We start from the raw sequence: 19,267 nt of genomic DNA, 5'->3' as shown, positions 1-19,267 counted from the left end.
TGCCGACAAGCACGAGCACTTGTAAATGAACAAACTAAAATCCCTACTCTTGTTAAAGTAGGGGAGGTGGAGAATTTTATTTTATTTTATTTTATTTATTTTATTTTATTTTATTTTATTTTGTTATGTTATGTTATGCTATGTTATTTTTGAGACGGAGTCTCGCTCTGTCGCCCAGGCTGGAGTGCAGTGGCGCGATCTTGACTCACTGCAAGCTCTGCCTCCCAGGTTCACGCCATTCTCCTGCCTCAGCCTCCCGAGTAGCTGGGACTACAGGCGCCTGCCACCACATCTGGCTAATTTGTTTTTTGTAGTTTTAGTAGAGACCGGTTTTACCGTGTTAGCCAGGATGGTCTCGATCTCCTGACCTAGTGATCCCCCACCTCGGCCTCCCAAAGTGCAGATATTACAGGTGTGAGCCACCGTGCCCGGCCAATAATTTTAAAAATATCTTTTTTTGTTCAACCTTCTCCCACAACTTATCTTTCGTTCTGCTAATGGAAAATACTACCCTTGTTCTTAAATATGAAGCTTTTGTGTGTAAAAAGTATTAGAATCTGATGTTTTTAAGCAGGGTTGGCAGTGGGTGGGGAGGGAGGGATTGGAGATTGATGTGATAGGAATGTGAAGGGATAGCTTAGGGTGTATTTTTTATTTTTATTTTTATTTTTTGAGACAGAGTCTTGCTCTGTCGCCCAGGCTGGAGTGCAGTGGTGCGACCTCAGCTCATGGGTTCAAGTGATTCTCCTGCTGCATCCTCCCGAGTAGCTGAGATTACAGGAGTGCACCACCACGCCCAGCTAATTTTTTTGTCTTTTTAGTAGAGACGGCGTTTCACCATGTTTGTCAGGCTGGTCTCGAATTCCTGACCTCATGATCCGCCCGCCTCGGCCTCTCAAAGTGCTGGAATTGCAGGCGTGAGCCACTGCGCCCAGCCGCTTGGGGGTGGATGTTAAAAGAAACTTCAGAAGAATGTAACTTGCCCAGATACCATGTACCGTTTAATTTCATTTTTGGTTTTTTTAATACCCGTGTTTGACATTTCTCCATTCACCTTGGTTAAATAAGGTAGTATTCCTTTTTTAGTTTTAGCTTTCGGATATATGTGTAAATGTGGTATGCTGCCTAATGAATTAGATGTTGGTACTGTCTTTACCAAAACTGGACAAAGAACTGGCAGCTGCAAAAATCAAGTGACCCAGCAAACCAGACATATTTTCTGCTCTCAGTTAGCTTGCCACCTAGAGAGTCTGGTTGTCAAAGTTGGAGTGCAGGAGTCGCGGAGGATGTTTAAAATGCAGTTTCTCAGGTTCTCACCACCCACCAGAAGTTTTGATTCATTGGGTGGTCGGAGAGGACAGAGATATTTTCAATTTTAACAGCATTCTCTTGATTGTGATGCAGCTGATTCGCAAATAGGTACCCTACAGAAATGGCAGGTGTTAAATTTAGGATGGCCATCGCTTGTATGCCGGGAGAAGCACACGCTGGGCCCAATTTATATAGGGGCTTTCGTCCTCAGCTCAAGAGCAGCCTCAGAACCCCGACAACCCACGCCAACGCTCTGGGCGGATTCCGTCAGGTGGGGACCGCCAAGGTGGAGCTCTGGGTTCTTCCCGCAATCGTTGCTTCAGGCCCGAGGCCCCGCCCCCTTCCTCCTGGCTCCTCCCCTCCCCCCGTGGGCCGGCAGCCAACGACGCCAGAGCCGGAAATGACGACACCGGTGAGGGTTCTCGGGCGGGGCCTGGGACAGGCAGCTCCGGGGTCCGCGGTTTCACATCGGAAACAAAACAGCGGCTGGTCTGGAAGGAACCTGAACTGCGAGCGGCGGCAGCAACGGCGGCGGCGGCTAAGCGTATGTGCATGATGGGGAGTCCGGGGAAGACAGTAAGGCACCGCGGACAAGGGCGGCCGCGGGCAGGGCCCGGCCCTTTGTCGCCGCCTGGGCCGCGGAGCCGGTGTCCTGAAAGATGAGGGGCGGGACGTGGCCGGGTTGGGGCCAGGGAACCCCGTGTGGGAAACCGGGAGGGGCGGCCCGTTTCTTGGGCTTCGGGCGCGGCCGGGTGGAGAGAGATTCCGCGGAGCCTTGGTCCGAAAATGCTGTTTGCTCAAAGATATCTCAGGGCGCAGGTGCTTTGGGCCGGGATTAGTAGCCGTCTGGACTGGAGTGGAGCAGGAGAAAGAGGAAGCGTTTTGGGCTGGGTCTGCTTGAGCAACTGGTGAAACTCCGCGCCTCACGCCCCGGGTGTGTCCTTGTCCAGGGGCGACGGGCACTCTGGGCGAAGTCCGCACGCCTCTCGTTCGAGGCGGAAAACGGGGTCTGATGCTTTCTCCTTGGTTGGGGCTGTCTCGAGGCATGCAGGTCCAGTGCCTCTTGTGTTTGCTGCTACTTCCCTCTCAGATTCTTCTCACCGTTGTGGTCAGCTCTGCTTTAGGCACATTAATCTATAGTGGAGGCTGGAATGGGTGAGAGAATTGAGGTGACTTTTCCATAATTCAGGTGAGATGTGATTAGAGTTCGATTCGCGGTGGTGGCAGAGGCTTTAGAAGAAACACGAACGGGACATGGTAACCAATTGAGGACCAGGGAATAAAGTGTGAAGTTGACTAGGAAGTTTTCAGTTTACAACATGGCAGAGACATTCTCAGAAATAGGAAGAAAGAACTGGTTTAGAGAGGAAGGCGAGGAAGTGGTTTGGAAGTGTCACTTTGCGAGTGCCAGCAGGTGAAAATGTCCTATCAACAGGACTAGAGCTGAAAACAGGAGTCAATTCCATAGATTTCCAGTTGATGTTGGAGCAGTGGAGAAGTCTAAGCTAAGAAAGGGGAAGAGGAGGCCAAGGCAAACTCTTAGGAACACTTCTAACGAGGGGCTGGAAGAAGAGCAAGGAGCCAGTTGAGGAGAATGAGTGTGGTTGGGGAACCACCACAGTGCAGGATCGCCAGAGCTGAGAAAGGGAGGGAGGCTTCAGGAAGGAAAAGGTTGGCAGGGATTTGTTAGGCCTGGTGTAGCAGAAGGAACAGAAGATTTAGAGCAGCACTAGCCAATAGAAATACAATGTGAGGCCCTGCGCGGTGACTCACGCCTGTAATCCCAACACTTTGGGAGGCCGCGGGACGGATACTTGAGCTCAGGAGTTCGAGACCAGCTGGGACAACATGGCGAAACACCCGTCTCTACAAAAAATTAGCTGGGCGTGGTGGCGCGCGCCTGTAGTCCCAGCTGCTCCCGAGCGAGGCTGAGGCAGGAGAATCGCTGGAACCCGGGAGGAGAAGGTTGCAGTGAGCCAAGATTATGCCACTGCACTGCAGCCTGGGCAAAAGAGTGAGATTGTCTCAAAAAAAAAAAAAATCTTTTTTGTTTTTCTTTTGGAGAAAAGGCATACAAATTTATTAGCATGCACATTGGGAGAACCACATGGTGATTATTTTAAATTTTCTGATAAACATACTATTATTTATTTATTTAATTTATTTTCTTTTTTGAGACGGAGTCTCGCTCTGTCGCCCAGTCTGGAGTGCAGTGCACTGGCTCACTGCAACCTCTGCCTCCCAGGTTCACTTATATTCTTCTAAGGGCCAGCCTGCCCAGCAGTTAGACTACAGGCGCTCACCACCTCGCCTCGGGCTAATTATTTTTTGTATTTTAGTCGGGTTTCTCATTAGATAGCCCGGGATGGAACTGTCCGCCGCCTCCCCAGTAGGCTGAGAGCAAGGACACCGCGCCCTCGCCCTACAAACACATTTTTAAAGGTAAAAGAGGCTGGGCTGTGGCTCACACGTGTAATCATAGCACTTGGGAGGCCAAGGCGGGCGGATCAATGCAGATCAGGAGAGATCGAGACCATCCACAAGACGCATGTCCGTCTATACTAAAAATACAAAAAAAAAAAAAAAAAAAAAAGCCGCTGGGCCTGTAGTCCTAGCTAATAGCCCAGATCTCAGCCACCACACTCCAGCCTGGGCGACAAGCGAGACTGCCTCAAAAAAGTAAAATAAATAAAGAGCTAGGAAGACACATTTTCTGACCAGGAGGTTGAATGACCCTAGCACACGGAAACCACTAAAAATACAGGGTTGCCGACTTGGTGGGGAGCAGGGCCAGAGTTCCAGCTACTGGAAGTGAGGCAGGAGTAGGTTGGAACCCGAGAGTCGGATCGCGACCACTGCACTCCAGACTGAGCTACAGAGGGAGACTCCATCAGAAAAAAAAAAAGGTAAGAAGAAACAGATGAAACCAATGTGAATAATTTATTTTAACATAATATACCTAACATATTTTTGGTTTCTTTTTTTTTTTTTGAGATCGGAGTTTGTCAGCTTCCAGGCTGGAGTACAGTGGCCAGATCTCAGTCACTGCAAGCTCCTCACCGGGTTTATGCCATTCTTCCTGCCTCAGCCTCCGAGTAGCTGGGACTACAGGCTCAGCCACCTCTCAGCTAGTTTTTGTATTTTTAGTAGAGACGGGTTTCACTGCGGTTAGCTGTGATGGTCTCACATCTCCCGGACTGGTGTGATCCCACTCGCCTCGCCTCCCAAAGTAGCTGGGATTACAGGCTTGGAGCCACCGCTACCGCACATATTTTTATTTCTAACCACTATAAAATGTACTTGTTTTGCTCTTTAGATAGTAAGCTCCTTAAGTAAACAGAAGTACTACCTGATACATTAGAATTCCCAACCGTCATCATAGTGTGTAGTTATAAAGAAGAAACCCAGTGTTTGTTGATTGAAAGGCATTAATACTCCTGCTTGGGTAACAGAGTGAGGAAAAAGGTATTAGTGTTGGCTTTTCACAACGCCTTGTATGGTTTCTTGTTTTTAGTTGATCAAAACAAAAGAAAGTCTGCAGACAATGCTAAATATAACCAGTGATTTACAAATTAATTAGACATAAATAATCAGTTTTTCATTAAAAATTAGTTGTATTCTGTCCATTTCCACAGAGAATTTTAGACAATGATTTTGAATAATCATACCTCCTTTACAGTTATTGAAATTAAATAACTTATTGGGAAAGATTCTTTATAATTATACAAAGGTATGTAGGACAGTAGTCTCATATCCACAGTTCTGAAATCCAGAAACTAACAGGTTTTTCTTTTTTCTTTTCTTTTCTTTCTTTTTTTGAGACCTGAGTGTCGCCTGTCAGCCAGGCTGGAGTGCCGTGGCACAATCTCAGGGCAACACTGCAACCTCCTCACTTCAGGTTCAAGCAATTCTTCTGTCTCAGCCTCCCAAGAAGCGCACCAGGCGCAGGCCACCACACTGGGCTTGTATTTTTAGTAGTAGAGACGGGTGGGGGGGCGGGGGGAGGTGTCACCATATTGACCAGGCCACCCCAACTCCTGACCTCGGGTGGATCCACCTGTGCCTCAGCCTCCCAAAGTGCTGGGATTATGTTGTTTAATGCGACCTGGCCAAGGTTTTTCATAACTAATTTGACAGCAAAATCTGGCTTAGTTATAGTCTCTATTTTCTTTTTTAAATGTGATTCAAAAACTATCTACGGAGCTCTACCTGGCAGCTTAATAATGTGTTTGCTTTTCTGCTTCTAAGACCCTGTAGGGACATTATATAACATCTGATATTTGCATAGTACCTTTACAAAATCCAAAAAAATCTGAATTCTAAACACATTTAGTCCTAAGGGTTACAGATAAGGAATTCTGGACTTGCAGTTCTAAGTCTTTGTTCGTTTTTATTGCATTTTCTGAGCCAACATAACCATTATTTAAAAACAAGTTGCTATAGTAACTCTGGATTACAGACCTCCCCCAAACTCAGTGGTTCAGAGCATGTATTCTCACTCAAGGCTCTGCTTCAGTGTAGGTAGGTCTGTGGATCAGTGGGGGCAGTTATTTGTATGCCTTATTCTGGGGCCCAGGCTGAAGGGGCAGTGGCTATCCATGGTAAGCTTTTCTCAAGGTACCAGCAGAAGTACCAGAAGTCAAGCCCAACTGCACAAGCATAGTTCAAGTGTCTACTTATGCCACATCTGCTAAGATTGCATTGACCAAAGCAAGTCATATGATCATGCCCAAAGACTTAGGAGTGGGTAGTAGACTGCAACCACCATGCAGCCAAGCAAACTACAGAGTCTATAACATCACTGGAGAGAGGTGTATTCCTCCCTTGGCCAGGCTGGGGGAGGGAGTGAATATTGGCTGAATAATAATCTAATCTACCACAGATGGTTAACAGGTGGCGTGGGATGGGAGGAGAAGGAAAAAAAATCACCAAATGGGATGTATCACTACCCTTGCTCTTTTTAGCGTCTACTGCTTTCACAAAGCCTTTTATAGGGCTGGAGAAATGATTTGCTCCTAGTCTCTTGAAAACCAGAGGAGTCTTTTGAGGATGTATTCCTAAAGTTTTAAAATTAGTTTTAAAAAATTGTTTTAAAAAATTGTTCAAGTATAGTCTGGGCACAGTGGCTCATACCTGTAATCCCAGCTAAGGTGGTGGATCACCTGAGGTCAGGAGTTCAAGACCAGCCAGGCCAACATGGTTGACACCTCCATCTCTACTAAAAATACAAAAATTAGCTGGGCGTGGTGGTGGGCGTCTGTAATCCCAGCTACTCAGGAGGCTGAGGCAGGAGAATCGCTTGAACCCAGGAGGTAGAGGTTGCAGTGAGCCATGATCTCGGCATTGCATTCCAGCCTGGGCGACAAGAGCGAAACTATGTCTCAATAATAGTAATAGTTTCAATTATAGGTTGGAATTTAGAGTTCGGTTACATTTACTATTGGATGTGAACCTTTAAAAACTCAAGTAGAGGCTTTTCCAGCCCATTCATAACATCAGAACTTGGGCTGCCTGTCCAGGGAGAAGCTTTCAAAGTAACACTAAGGGTGATTAAATACTTTTGTAAAATAAAGAATAAATCACAAGCTCATTGACACTTGAAAACTTAGCATTGCAGTGCAGATGCAGCAGAAAATACTTGTAGCAGTTTTCTCAGTGAAAGAGAAACTAGTCTAGTAGCTTAGAGACATTAAAACAAGCCACAAGCCCTTTGTGCTAGAGATCATGGTTAAAAGTCTCCTGAAGATGTTTTTCCACAGTACAGATTTTGTTTATATTTATGTCTGAGGGTGAAAAAAGAAAATGTATCAATAAGTAACTATGTTCTGTAGGAGTTGGAGGTTTTGTTGTTACATTGGGATACAGTGAGAGAAAAAGACGTATTAATACTTTTCTGTTGGTACTTTCTTGAATGAGATTTTTAATAAACTTATTTTGAGATTCTGGACATTGCTCCTGTGATAATTTCTGCAGTGCTAATGGATAGAAGGTTTTCTGGTTAGACAGACTTCTGTGTTCAGCACATCTGAGCTTCAAGATTATTTGTAGTTCTCCTGGGACTTTTTTAATCTCTTTGTATATAACAGATAAATTCTAGTTTCCCGTCAGAGAGGGATTTCGTTTTCCTTTTGTCTGATTTAGCAAGTGTCTTGAGATTAAGGAAATGGATGTCAGTGAATTCAAGTGTGCTCTGTCAGTTTGCAGCAGGTGACCAGAGAGCAAAAACACCCAAGTAGATTCTGTCCCTACTCCCACCTACTCCTCAATTCAGGTCCCATGAAAGAGCCTCAGATCCCAGTAACTGTTTGTTGTTGTTGTTGTTTACAGGGCTAAGAATGTTCACAGCTAAGAATGTTAAAAAGTCTCCTGGTGTCTTTTGCCATGCAGCCTGAACAGTGGGGTCATTGACCTCCTTGCAGTCCTCAATTGTTTTCAGCTGTTACTGGACCAAAATCAAATCTAGCTTTGCCTGCCCCTTTCTTTGTCCCAGTAGCGCTTGTTTGTTCACCAGGCCTCACTGAAGACCTAGCCCTGTTGCCTGCCTGTGCTTCCTACTGAGCCCCCTGTAAAGAGCAGCTCTCCCAGGGAAGCTCACCTTGTAGCATTGTGATCTTTGGAAGCATCAAGGGAGGCACAAGATTTCTCTGGGTGAACTGGAAAAGACCTGGACTGGGCATCAGAAGACTTGGGTTCTAGAACCGGCATTGGTGTACACTCGCTCTGTAACTCTGTGCAGGCAAAATCTTTTACCTTTTCTGAGTTTTTTTTACATGTCAGTTCAGATTCCTTTCCTCATGAGGTTTCTTTTTTTTTTATTTTTTTGAGACGGAGTCTTGCTCTGTTGCCTGGGCTGGAGTGCAGTGGCGTGATCTTGGCTTACAGCAAGCTCAACCTCCCGGGTTCATGCCATTCTCCTGCCTCAGCCTTCCAAGTAGCTGGCACTACCAGCGCCCACCACCATGCCCGGCTAATTTTTTTGTATTTTTAGTAGAGACGGGGTTTCACCATGTTAGCCAGGATGGTCTCTATCTCCTGACCTTGTGATCTGCCTGCCTTGGCCTCCCACAGTGCTGGGATTACAGGCGTGAGCCACTGCACCCAGCCCCTCATGAGGTTTCTTTAAGACTCAAACGGAAGAATAGATGTGAAAAGAACTTTGAGGATAGTATTGGAAAATGCTAAAGTGACTACTTTATTATTGATGATTTTTACAGAATTTGTCTGAGAAAGCTGCAGTATGACCAGTTTGTACCAGCTTGTATGGTTTCTTGTAATAACTGAACAGATCCTATTAGCATAGGGTAAAAATGGAAACTACTTCTTTCAAAATGATCAGTGGCTGCAGGGGCTCAGGTCTATAATCCTAACTACTTGGGAGACTGAGGTGGTAGGGTTGCTTGAGGCCAGGAGTTCAAGACCAGCCTGGGCAATACAGCAAGACCCTTTCTTTAAATAAAAAACTAGCCAGCCATGTAGTCCCACATGCTTGGGAGGCTGAGGTGAGAGGATCGACTGAGGCCAGGAGTTCAAGGCTGCAGTGAGCTATGATTGCCACTGTACTCCAGCCTGGGTAACTGAGTGAGACCTTATCTCTTAAAGAAAAAAAAGAAAAAAATTGCATTATAGCTTATCCTTTTTTTTTTGAGATGGAGTCTCACTCCGTCGCCCAGGCAGGAATGCAGTGGCGTAATCTTGGCTCACTGCAACCTCCGCCTCCTGGGTTCAAGCGATTCTCCTGCCTCAGCCTCCTGAGTAGCTGGGACTACAGGTGCACGTCACCACGCCTGGCTAATTTTTGTATTTTTTAGTAGAGGTGGGGTTTCACCATGTTGGTCAGGGCGGTCTCGAACTCCTGACCTCATGATCCACCCGCCTTGGCCTCCCACAATGGTGGGATTACAGGTGTGAGCCACTGCGCTTGGCCAAGTCTGCGATTCTTGCCAACTCTACCCAGTTGTGACATCTTAAGCAAGTCACTGAACTTCTCTGGATTCTCTTCTCCTTTTGTAAAATAAGCATGTTATCTTTTCATCCTGCCTTGGGCATTGTGATAAGGATAAGATGAGATTGTAGAATTTTACAAAATTAAAAGTGCTAGACAAACGATTTTATGAAAATATAAAGATTAGGTTGAATTGGTCTTCATAGAAAAAGGAATGTTGAGGAGAACATTCCTTAAGATTACTCAGCTTCCTTGGCTAGAAATTGGAAGTCATTAAGTATCTTTGTGGTTGAAAAATGTTTGGTGTCTCAGGTGGTTCTACTTATTGCTAAAGAGGTCTACCTTGAGCTCATAGTAAATTTGTCAGTTAGTTGAAGGTGGTGATAAATTAATACATTCCTGGTTTACAAATTGGTCTTATAAGTATTTGATTGGTTTAAATGAATTTACTAGGATTTAACTAACAATGGATGACCTGGTGAAATCCTATTTCAGACCTAATCTGGGAGCCTGCAAGTGACAACAGCCTTTGAGGTCCTTAGACAGCTTGGCCTGGAGGAGAACACATGAAAGAAAGGTTTGTTTCTGCTTAATATAATCTATGAAAGTGTTTTTTAAAATAGTATAATTGTAGTGTACAAAGTTCTGTTTTTCTTTCCCTTTTCAGAACCTCAAGAGGCTTTGTTTTCTGTGAAACAGTATTTCTATACAGTTGCTCCAATGACAGAGTTACCTGCACCGTTGTCCTACTTCCAGAATGCACAGATGTCCGAGGACAACCACCTGAGCAATACTGTACGTAGCCAGGTACAGTGTCAGTCTCTGAAACTGCCTTTGCCAGGCTGGATTCACTTATCATCTTCTCTTACCTCTAAGAAACGCTTAGGGGGCTGAGCAGGCTTTCTCTACTTTACCAAATTTACAATATATTTGTTGAACTTCAGCTGATTGTTGGGGGACACAGGGCTGTTTAACACACAGGTGTTGATACAGTTCCTACCTAACTCACATATCACCACCTCAGGTGAAGCCGTCTCCAGCTTCCCAAGGTGTGCAGCACCTCAGAGTTCATGTTGTTTATTATTTTACCTATCTTGCTCTTCTTCTATGGCTGAGTTTATTTTATTTACTGTATTCAGTACCTAACAGTTCCTGTTAGTGCTCAGTAAATATTCATTATGATTGTACAATGCAAGAATAAGTGTAGAAATTCTAAGAGTTCAAAGAGGGATTCAGGAAAGGAATGTAATCTGTGCTGTGGGACGAAGAGACTCCTCACCAGCTACATACACAGACATCAAATCTGACTACAACTCTGCTAGCTAATCATTATAAAGTGAGAGCAGAGGCTGGGGCGCAGAGGCTCATGCCTATAATCCCAGCACTTTGGGAGGCCGAGGCGGGCAGATCACCCAAGGTCAGGAGTTCAAGACCAGCTTGGTCAACATGGAGAAACCCTGTCTCTACTGACAATACAAAAATTAGCTGGACTTGGTGGTGGGTGCCTGTAATCCCAGCTATTTGGGAGGCTGAGCCAGGAGAATCGCTGGAACCCAGGAGGTGGAGGTTGCAGTGAGCTGAGATCACACCATTGCACTCCAGCCTGGGCGACAACAGCGAAATTCTGTCTCAAAAAAAAAAAACAAAAACAAAAAACAAAATAAATAGAGAAAGAAAAAGAAAGAAAAGGAAAGAAAGAAAAGGAGCGCAGACTTCATGGATGTTCTGTGAGGCAGTTGGAGTATCTGTAGGATTTTTAGAGGCGGAACCAGAATAGAGGAAAACACAAGGCCAACTGTAACCTATCCAGTTGCACTAGGTGTGGGGTCAGATTTTCCTCTGTTAGGACCAGAGAACAGAGCTAGGAACAGTGGTGGAAGTTACCAGGCAGTAAGGTCTGGATCAATAAAAAGAACTTTCTCATAGCCTGGCTTGGTGGTGGATGCCTGTAGTCCTAGCTACTCAGGAGGCTGAGGTACAAGGATTGCTTGAGTCTAGGCGTTTGAGTCCAGCATGGGCAACATAGAGAGGCTCTGTATTTTTTATTTTTTTAATTTTCCCACAGTTATACATCTGGGCTGCCTTGTAGGCTTGTGTGTACTTTTCACTACAAACAGTCACAAAAGGCTGAAAGGCCACTCTAGCAAAATCTGTAGAGGACTAGTCTGTGAATTCAGCAATTGAACTAGAGCACTGGATGGCCTGGAACTTCCTTTTACACTCTGAAGATTTAGGATTCTTCACTTTTCTCATCAGTAAAATTAGATAATTTACTAGATAATTTGAAAATTCTTTCCCAGCTGGAGAGTTTTGATGTGCCTAGAAGCTAGGATGGCCAGTTGTCCCCGTTTGTCTACAACTAGAGGTTTTGGAACACAGGACTTTCAGTTTTAAAATTGGGACAGTCCTGAGCAATAGGATCAAGTCAGTTATCTACCAGAAGTGTGTAATCAAATTGAAACAATTTTGGATCTGACTAACCAAGTCTTATTCACTTAGTTGACTTTCTTGTTTAACTTCGAGTACTATTACAGTTCTATATTGTTAGAGTTCAAATAGAATATAACCTCTAAAGCATTTCTTGTTCCAAAGGTTAAATGTTGCCTTTAGCTTCATTTCTTCAACTCTAAGCACATACTGTGACGAGCTGCTATAGCCTAGAAAATAGTTTTCTTTTTGTGGGCTGCTGTGCATAATCTCATTCATAGTAAAGGGATTTGAAGTTTGATGACAGAATAGTCAGAGAACTGAAGTTGTGTTTGTGTTTTTTAGCCCAAATATTATTTCTCAAGTTTTTGTTGTGAAATGTTTCAAGGACATACAGAAAGTATGGCACATAATGTAACAGGCACCCATGTACCTATCACCCAACTTTATTAAACTTTAACATCTTATTTGCTGGTTTTTTGATAAGCTTTTTTTGCTTCTATTGCTTATTGATCCTACGCTAAATGAAATCCTAACTAAACAAAACAAGATTTTGCATTTAATTTGAAAAGAGACTAGTTATATGACAAAAAAATTGCAGATAAAATTGAAGTGCCCCTCCCCCATTCCTTTTCCTCTTTTCTCAGGATAGTTACTGTCCTGCATTGGGTGTTTATCATGTTTACTATAATAAAATTGGGTATTAGGCTTACTGTAATGTTTATGTACATAAATCAATCACATTATGGAATACACTTGGCATGTTTTAAAACTTTAGGCCGGGTGTAGTGGCTCACACCTGTAATCCCAGCACTTTGGGAGGCCGAGGCTGGTGGATCACGAGGTCAGGAGTTCAAGACCAGCCTGGCCAACGTGGTGAAATCCTGTCTCTACTTAAAAAAAATACAAAATTTAGTCATGATGCATGGATGCTTTGTAACTCTGTGAGCTACCCAAAGTCTGAGGCAGAGAATTGCTTTGAACTGGAGGTGGAGGTTGTAGTGAGCCAAGATCTCACCACTGCACTCTAGCCTGGGTGACAGAGTGAGACTCTGTCTCCAAAAAAAAAAAAAAAAAAAAAAAAGGTAGCCGGGTGCAGTGGCTCACTTCCAAAGTAATCCCAGCACTTTGGGAGGCTGAGGAGGGCGGATCACAGGGTCAAGAGACTGAGACCATCCTGGTCAACATGGTGAAACCCCATCTCTACTAAAAAATACAAAAATTAGCTGGATGTGGTAGCGCATGCACACCTGTAGTTCCAGCTGCTCAGGAGGCTGAGGCAGGAGAATCACTTGAACCCGGGAGGCAGAGGTTGCAATGAGCAGAGATCATGCCACTGCACTCCAGCCTGGCGACAGAGTGAGACTCCATCTCAAAAAACAAAACACAAAAAACTTTATATAGTTTGTGTCTGAAAGTTGAAGAGAATTTCCACATATATGTTAGTATATGTTGCAAAAGAGACATTCCTATGTAGAATTTTAGGCATTCATGTATACGTAGATGCATGTAGCTCTAGCATTCGTTTTCTCTTGTGAATATGTAAAAATTGTGCTGTTTACAGACATTTGGTAGGTTCCCGTTTTTCACAATAACTGACAGTACTGCAGTGACATACTAATTCGTTAGTCTGTGTGCACTTGTGTGAGTTTCTCAAAGATAGTTGCTGTGATTGGATATTTGGATCTTAGAACTATTTTAGAGATTGCTAGGATTCTTCCAAAGTGGTTATGCATCAAGAGTATATTGCAGGCCAGGTTCACGGCTGTATTACCTATCTTGGAAAAATAAGAGAAGAAAAGCAAGGGTGATCTTGGTGATTTCCCCCTTTCATTTTCTAAATATTCTATAATACTAAATGTAATACTAAATGTTCTATAATACTAAATATAATATTAAATGTTTTAATAATTTAAAAAGCTGTTTTGGAAAAAGTAATCTCACTCTGTCACCCAAGCTGGAGTGCAGTGGTGCTATCTCAACTCGCCGCAACCTTGACCTCCCAGGCTTAAGTGATCCTACCACCTCAGCCTCCCAGGTAGCTGGGACCACAGGCGCATGCCACCACACCCGGCTACTTTTTTGTATTTTTGGCAGAAACAAGGTTTCACCATGTTGCGCAGTCTGGTCCCGAACTTCTGAGCTCAAGTGGTCCACCTGTCTTGGCTTCCCAAAGTGCTGGGATTACAGGGGTGAGCCACCGTGCCCAACCTAAAATATTTTTTATATTTTTTAATGTGAAGAAAGGTCACAAAAGAATAGTATGCTACCTGTGGAATATCTGTGGAAAGGGATCAAGCATTCAAGGTTTTCTGTGATGACTGACTAAAGTCATGCAGTTAGAACAGCTGATACAAAAGAAACCAAGAAAGGCTGGGCATGGTGGCTCACACATGTAATCCCAGCACTTTGGGAGGCCGAGGCGGGCAGATCACTTGAGGTCAGGAGTTTGAGACCAGCCTGGCCAACATGGTGAAACCGCATTTCTACTAAAAAAAAAAAAAAAAAAAAAAGTGTCAATGGGTGTGGTGGCACGCACCTGTAGTCCCAGTTACTCAGGAGGCTGAAGCACGAGAATTGCTTGAACCCAGAATTCAGAGGTTGCAGTGAGCTGAGATCGTACTACTGGAAAAAAAAAAAAGAACCAAAAAGCTGGTTAGCATGAGATCTTTGAGAGCATTCTTATATTCTTATTGGTAATTGCAGTTTATATTGTGCCCTTGTCATCAATGAAAGCTTCAGTTATGTTTCTTAGTCTCCATTTGAAAAAAATGTTCTCTGGGCTTAGTGGCTCACACCTATAATCCCAGCACTTCAGGAGGCTAAGGTGGGCAGATTACTTGAGGCCAGGAGTTCCAGACCAGCCTGGCCATCATGGTGAAACCCGTCTCTATTAAAAATACAAAAATTAGCCAGGCATGGTGGTGTGCCCTTGTCATCCCAGCTGCTTGGGAAACTGAGGCACAAGGATCGCTTTCAAGGTTCACCTGGGGAGGTCAAAGCTGCATTTAGCCGAGATCACACCATTGCACTCCAGCCTAGGTGACAAAGTGAGACCCTGTCTCAAATAAATACATAAAAATAAGCAAAAAGCAAACCTAGAAGCTTTTTAAAGGACCTTGAGGAGATAAAAAATAAATAAAAGGGGTGATCTAAATTTAAATAGAATCTGCAGCTCCAGTTAGCCTTTGACAGTGTTATTGTATCGTTTATAGTTATGAATTTGTTTTCTCAGTTGTGTTAAAGTGGAGTAAGGCAAAAAAGAACTTAAAATCTCAGTGACCTCCAGAGAAACATGCTAGCTTTTGCCTGAGTAAAATCTCTTAGGCACAAATCTTAATACATATTAAAAAACTTTAGGCTTAAGCCTAACATAACAGCCCCATAAATGTTCAGTATTATTTCTAACCGGTTATGTCAACTGTTTGTGGAAATGACAGCCTTTTTTGGCATTAGAGGAATGGTTAAACCTCTGACTCCAGGGAATCACAAAGCTTGGTCAGATGCTGAATGGAATTATGTGTGTTGTTGGAGACATGTTCCCTATGATTAATAAATGTTTTCAAGTTTTCCACTTAACTTGCCAGTTCTTTGGTTAAGCCACTCTTCTAGTTCTGTCCTATAGAGCAGGCTTAGAGCCCCACATTTCTCATTGTAGAAATTCAAACAATATCCATTAAGTCTTTTTTTTTCCCCCCCATTAAGTCTTAAAGGATTAATACATTTTCTTTCCTTTTTTTTTTTTTTGAAATTGAGGCTCCCTCTGTCACCCAGGCTGGTGTTCAGTTGCACAATCTCAGCTCACTACAGCCTCCGCCTCCTAGGTTCAGGCGATTCTCCTGCCTTAGCCTCCTGAGTAGTTGGGATTAGAGGGGTGTGCCACCACACCTGGCTAATTTTAACATTTTAGATAGAGATGGGGTTTCACCATGTTGGTCAGGTTGGTCTCGAACTCCTGACCTCAAGTGATCTGCCCACCTAGGCCTCTCAAAGTGTTGGGATTACAGGCATGAGCCACCATGCCTGCCAATACATTTTCTTATAAATATTAATTATTGAAAACATGTATTTTAAGTAAATATTCACACTATAAATATATCAACATAATTGAATACATTATAACCACGTAGGCATGTTAACTGCTTACATGTGTGCATAAAATATTAAGGGAAAAGGGTAGAATACAATATTTGTAAACACTTATAACTATGTATATGTGTGTATATATTGAAAAACATTAGGATTTGGGGTGTTATAAAAATCAGTTACTGTTTTCTTTATAAAATTACCTAAGTTCATATTCAAGAACACACAATTATAAACTTAATTGTAGAGCAAGGTGTGGTGTCTCATGTCTGTATTCCTAGTACTTTGGGAGGCTGAGGCAGGAGGATCCTTTCAGACCAGGAGTTTGAGACTAGACTGGGTAGCATAGCACGATCTTGTCTCTACAAAAAAAAAATGTGAAAATTAGTGGGGTGTGGTAGTGTGCTTCTATGGTCCCACCTGCTTGGGAAGCCGAGGCAGGAGGATTGTTTGAGACTAGGAGGTCGAGGCTGCAGTGAGCTGTAATCATGCCACTGCACTTCAACCTGGGCAACAGAGTGAGACCCTGCCTCAAAAAAAGAAAAAAATGTGTGGCAAAAACTGCCGTGAACAAAGTCCAAAACAAACTAGGACAACGGCTTGAAATACATGACGGATATATCCCAGTATACATAGAATTCTTATGAAATTAAAAAGGAACATGAACAACTAACTCAGTAACAAAGGTTACAAGCAATATTTATGGAGTAAGAAATAGAAATGGCAATAAATATATGAAAAGCCTAGTTGATCAGCCTTACTAATAGAGATAAAAATTAAAACTTCACTTCTTACCTATCAGTGAGTTAAAACTGATACACTGCTACCGAGGTTGTAGGGAAATAGGCTTTCTTGTATGCTGTGTTCTTTGGAGTTAGTATTTATTTGGAGGCAAGCTGTTAATTGAATCTACAGATACACATGCCTTTTGGAAATAATTTAGCAATTAAATCTAACCTAATCTAATCTGACCTAGCATTTTACTTCTAGAGGTTTATCCTATAAAAATATTACCAGAGGATTGCCAAGAATTTTTATTGAAGTTTTATTTATAACAGTGAGAATGTGGCAATAATCTCAATCTTTATTAATTGCTTATGGTTTACCCAGTTAGTAGTGTAAAGGTAGTGGTTAACAGTAGGGTCTCTTGACTAAACAGTTGGACTTTGAATCTCTGTTCTAGAACTTCTTAGCACTATGATATTTGGCAAATTACCTGGCCTCACTAAACTTCAGTTTCTTTATCTGTTAAATGAAGTTTATAGCAATTAACTTAGAGTTTTATTTAAATTAAATGAGATAACCTGAATTAGTACACTACTTAGCACATACTTGTTCAATAAATATTAACATTTCTTATCAAAATTGCCATATTTAAGAATGAGGTATATTTATATGTCCAGCATAGAATCAAATATATTTTATCATTATTATTTTTTTTTTGAGACAGGGTCTCCTTCTATCACCCAGCCTAGAGTATAGTGGTGTGATCATAGCTCACTGCAGTCTCTAAGTCCTGGGCTCAAGTGATTCTTCCATCTCAGCCTTGTGAATAGCTGGGAGTACAGGTGTGTGCCACCATGCCTGGCTAATATTTTTTGTTGTTAGTTTTCCTTTTTTTGTAGAGCTGGGGTCTCGCTATGTTGCCAAGGCCAGTCTTGAACTCCTGGGCCCAAGCAATTCTCCCTTCTTGGCTTCCTGAAGCATACAGATTTTTTAGGGCAGTGAAACTATTCTGTATGATATTGTAATCATGGAAACCTGTCATTGTCTGTTTATACAAACCCATAGACTGTATAATACCAAAAGTGAACCCTAAGGTAAACTGGACTGTCAATGTAGGTTCATCTGTTGTAACAGTTTACCACAGTGGTGCAGGATGTTGACAGAGAGAGGCTGTGCCTGTTGGAGAGGGTATGTGGGAACTCTCTGTACTTTCTGCTCAATTTTGCTGTGGATCTAAGACTCCATTTAAAAATATTTTATGGCATGGTGGCTCATACTTATAATCCTACCACTTTGGAAGGCTGAGGCGGATGGATCACTTGAGCTCAGGAGTTTGGGACCAGCCTGGGCAACATGGTGAAACCCCATCTCTACGAAAAAAAAAATAATAATCATAATCATAATAATTAGCTGGGCATGGTGGCATGTGCCTATAGTCCCAGGTACTTGGAAGGCTGAGGTGGGAGGATGACTTGAGCCTGGGAAGTGGGGGTTGCAGCGAGCATTGATCATGCCACTGCACTCCAGCCTGGACAACAGAGCCAGACTCCGTCTCAAAAAATAATAATAATAAAATAAATAATATAAATAAAAATAAGAATATTTTGAAAGAAATGAGCTATCAAGCCACAAATGCAAAAGGCTTCAAGTTCCCATCTTTTAGAAATACTAAAATATTTATGAAGGAAATTATGTATCTAAGATTTGCCTCAAAATAATACTGGAGTGGCAAAGTGAGGGGGAGAGTAGATGAAACAAGATTAGCGTGAGTTCATAATTATTGAAGTTGAATAAATTGCACATGGGCTTCATTGTACATTTCTAACAATGTTTGTTTGAATTTTTTCCATGATAAAAAGTTTTTTATTTTTATGTTTTTGAGATGGAGTCTCCCTCTGTCGCCCAGGCTGGAGTACAGTGGCACGATCTCAACTCACTGCATGCTGCGACTCGTGGGTTCACACCATTCTCCTGCCTCAGCCTCCTGAGTAGCTGGGACTACTTAGGCGCCCGCCACCATGCCCGGCTCATTTTTTGTATTTTTAGTACAGATGGAGTTTCACCATGTTAGCCAGGATGGTCTCGATCTTCTGACCTCATGGTCTGCCCGCCTCAGCCTCCCAAAGTGCTGGGATTACAGGCCTGAGCCACTGCGCCCGGCCTTTCTTTAAAATAGCTTTACAGATAATACCATGCTTAAGTCATCATTCTCATATTTAGCTACCAAGATTTTTCCTTTTGGAAATCCCTTGGTATTCTAGTACCACTTTCCTCTCATTTGACACTTTTCAAAGCACCTACGCACTCCTTTGAGAAAGATGTATTTTTTTTTTTTTTTTGGATAGAATTTCACTCTTGTTGCCCAGGCTGGAGTGCAGTAGCACGATCTTGGCTCTCTGCAACCTCTGCCTCCTGGGTTCAAGCTATTCTCCTGCCTCAGCCTCCTGAGTAGCTGGGATTCAGGCACATGCCACCACACCTGGCTAATTTTTTTGTTTTTTGTTTTTTGTTGTTTTTTTTTTGGAGAGATGGGGTTTTACCATGTTGGCCAGGCTGGTCTCAAACTCCTGACCTCAGATGATCCGCCCGCCTCAACCTCCCAAGGTGCTGGGATTACAGGCATGAGCCACCACCCCCAGCCCAAGAAAGATACATTTTTGAAAACAGTTTTATTGTGGTATAATTGATGTAAAATGTACATGTTTAAAATATACAGTGTGGTAAGTTTTGATATATATGTATACTCTTTTTCTTTTTTATTGTACTTTTAAGTTC

The 19,267-nt window shown here is 42.9% G+C and overlaps 1 protein-coding gene across 4 annotated transcripts in view; it reads left to right on the top strand.

Annotated features, from left to right (window-relative positions):
* The first annotated feature begins 1,365 nt into the window (after positions 1-1,365).
* The window catches only part of PSEN1 (presenilin 1), a 76,635-nt gene continuing 58,733 nt past the window's right edge, over positions 1,366-19,267 (top strand). The window contains exons 1-3 of one of the 4 annotated variants that reach the window (XM_031668009.1): positions 1,366-1,855; positions 9,749-9,830; positions 9,921-10,048. In XM_031668009.1, coding sequence (XP_031523869.1) covers positions 9,974-10,048 — 75 coding nt within the window. In that variant the 5' untranslated portion in view covers positions 1,366-1,855; positions 9,749-9,830; positions 9,921-9,973. Of the gene's footprint in view, positions 1,888-4,198; positions 4,218-9,748; positions 9,831-9,920; positions 10,061-19,267 lie in introns of those variants that run through there. The other 3 variants (XM_031668006.1, XM_031668007.1, XM_031668008.1) reach the window with 3 other exon arrangements.

Source organism: Papio anubis, chromosome 7, assembly GCF_008728515.1.
Source record: "Papio anubis isolate 15944 chromosome 7, Panubis1.0, whole genome shotgun sequence".
Lineage (NCBI taxonomy): Eukaryota > Metazoa > Chordata > Mammalia > Primates > Cercopithecidae > Papio > Papio anubis.
The sequence above is the reverse complement of the archived record's forward strand: the minus strand, read 5'-3'. Positions and strand labels throughout refer to the sequence as shown.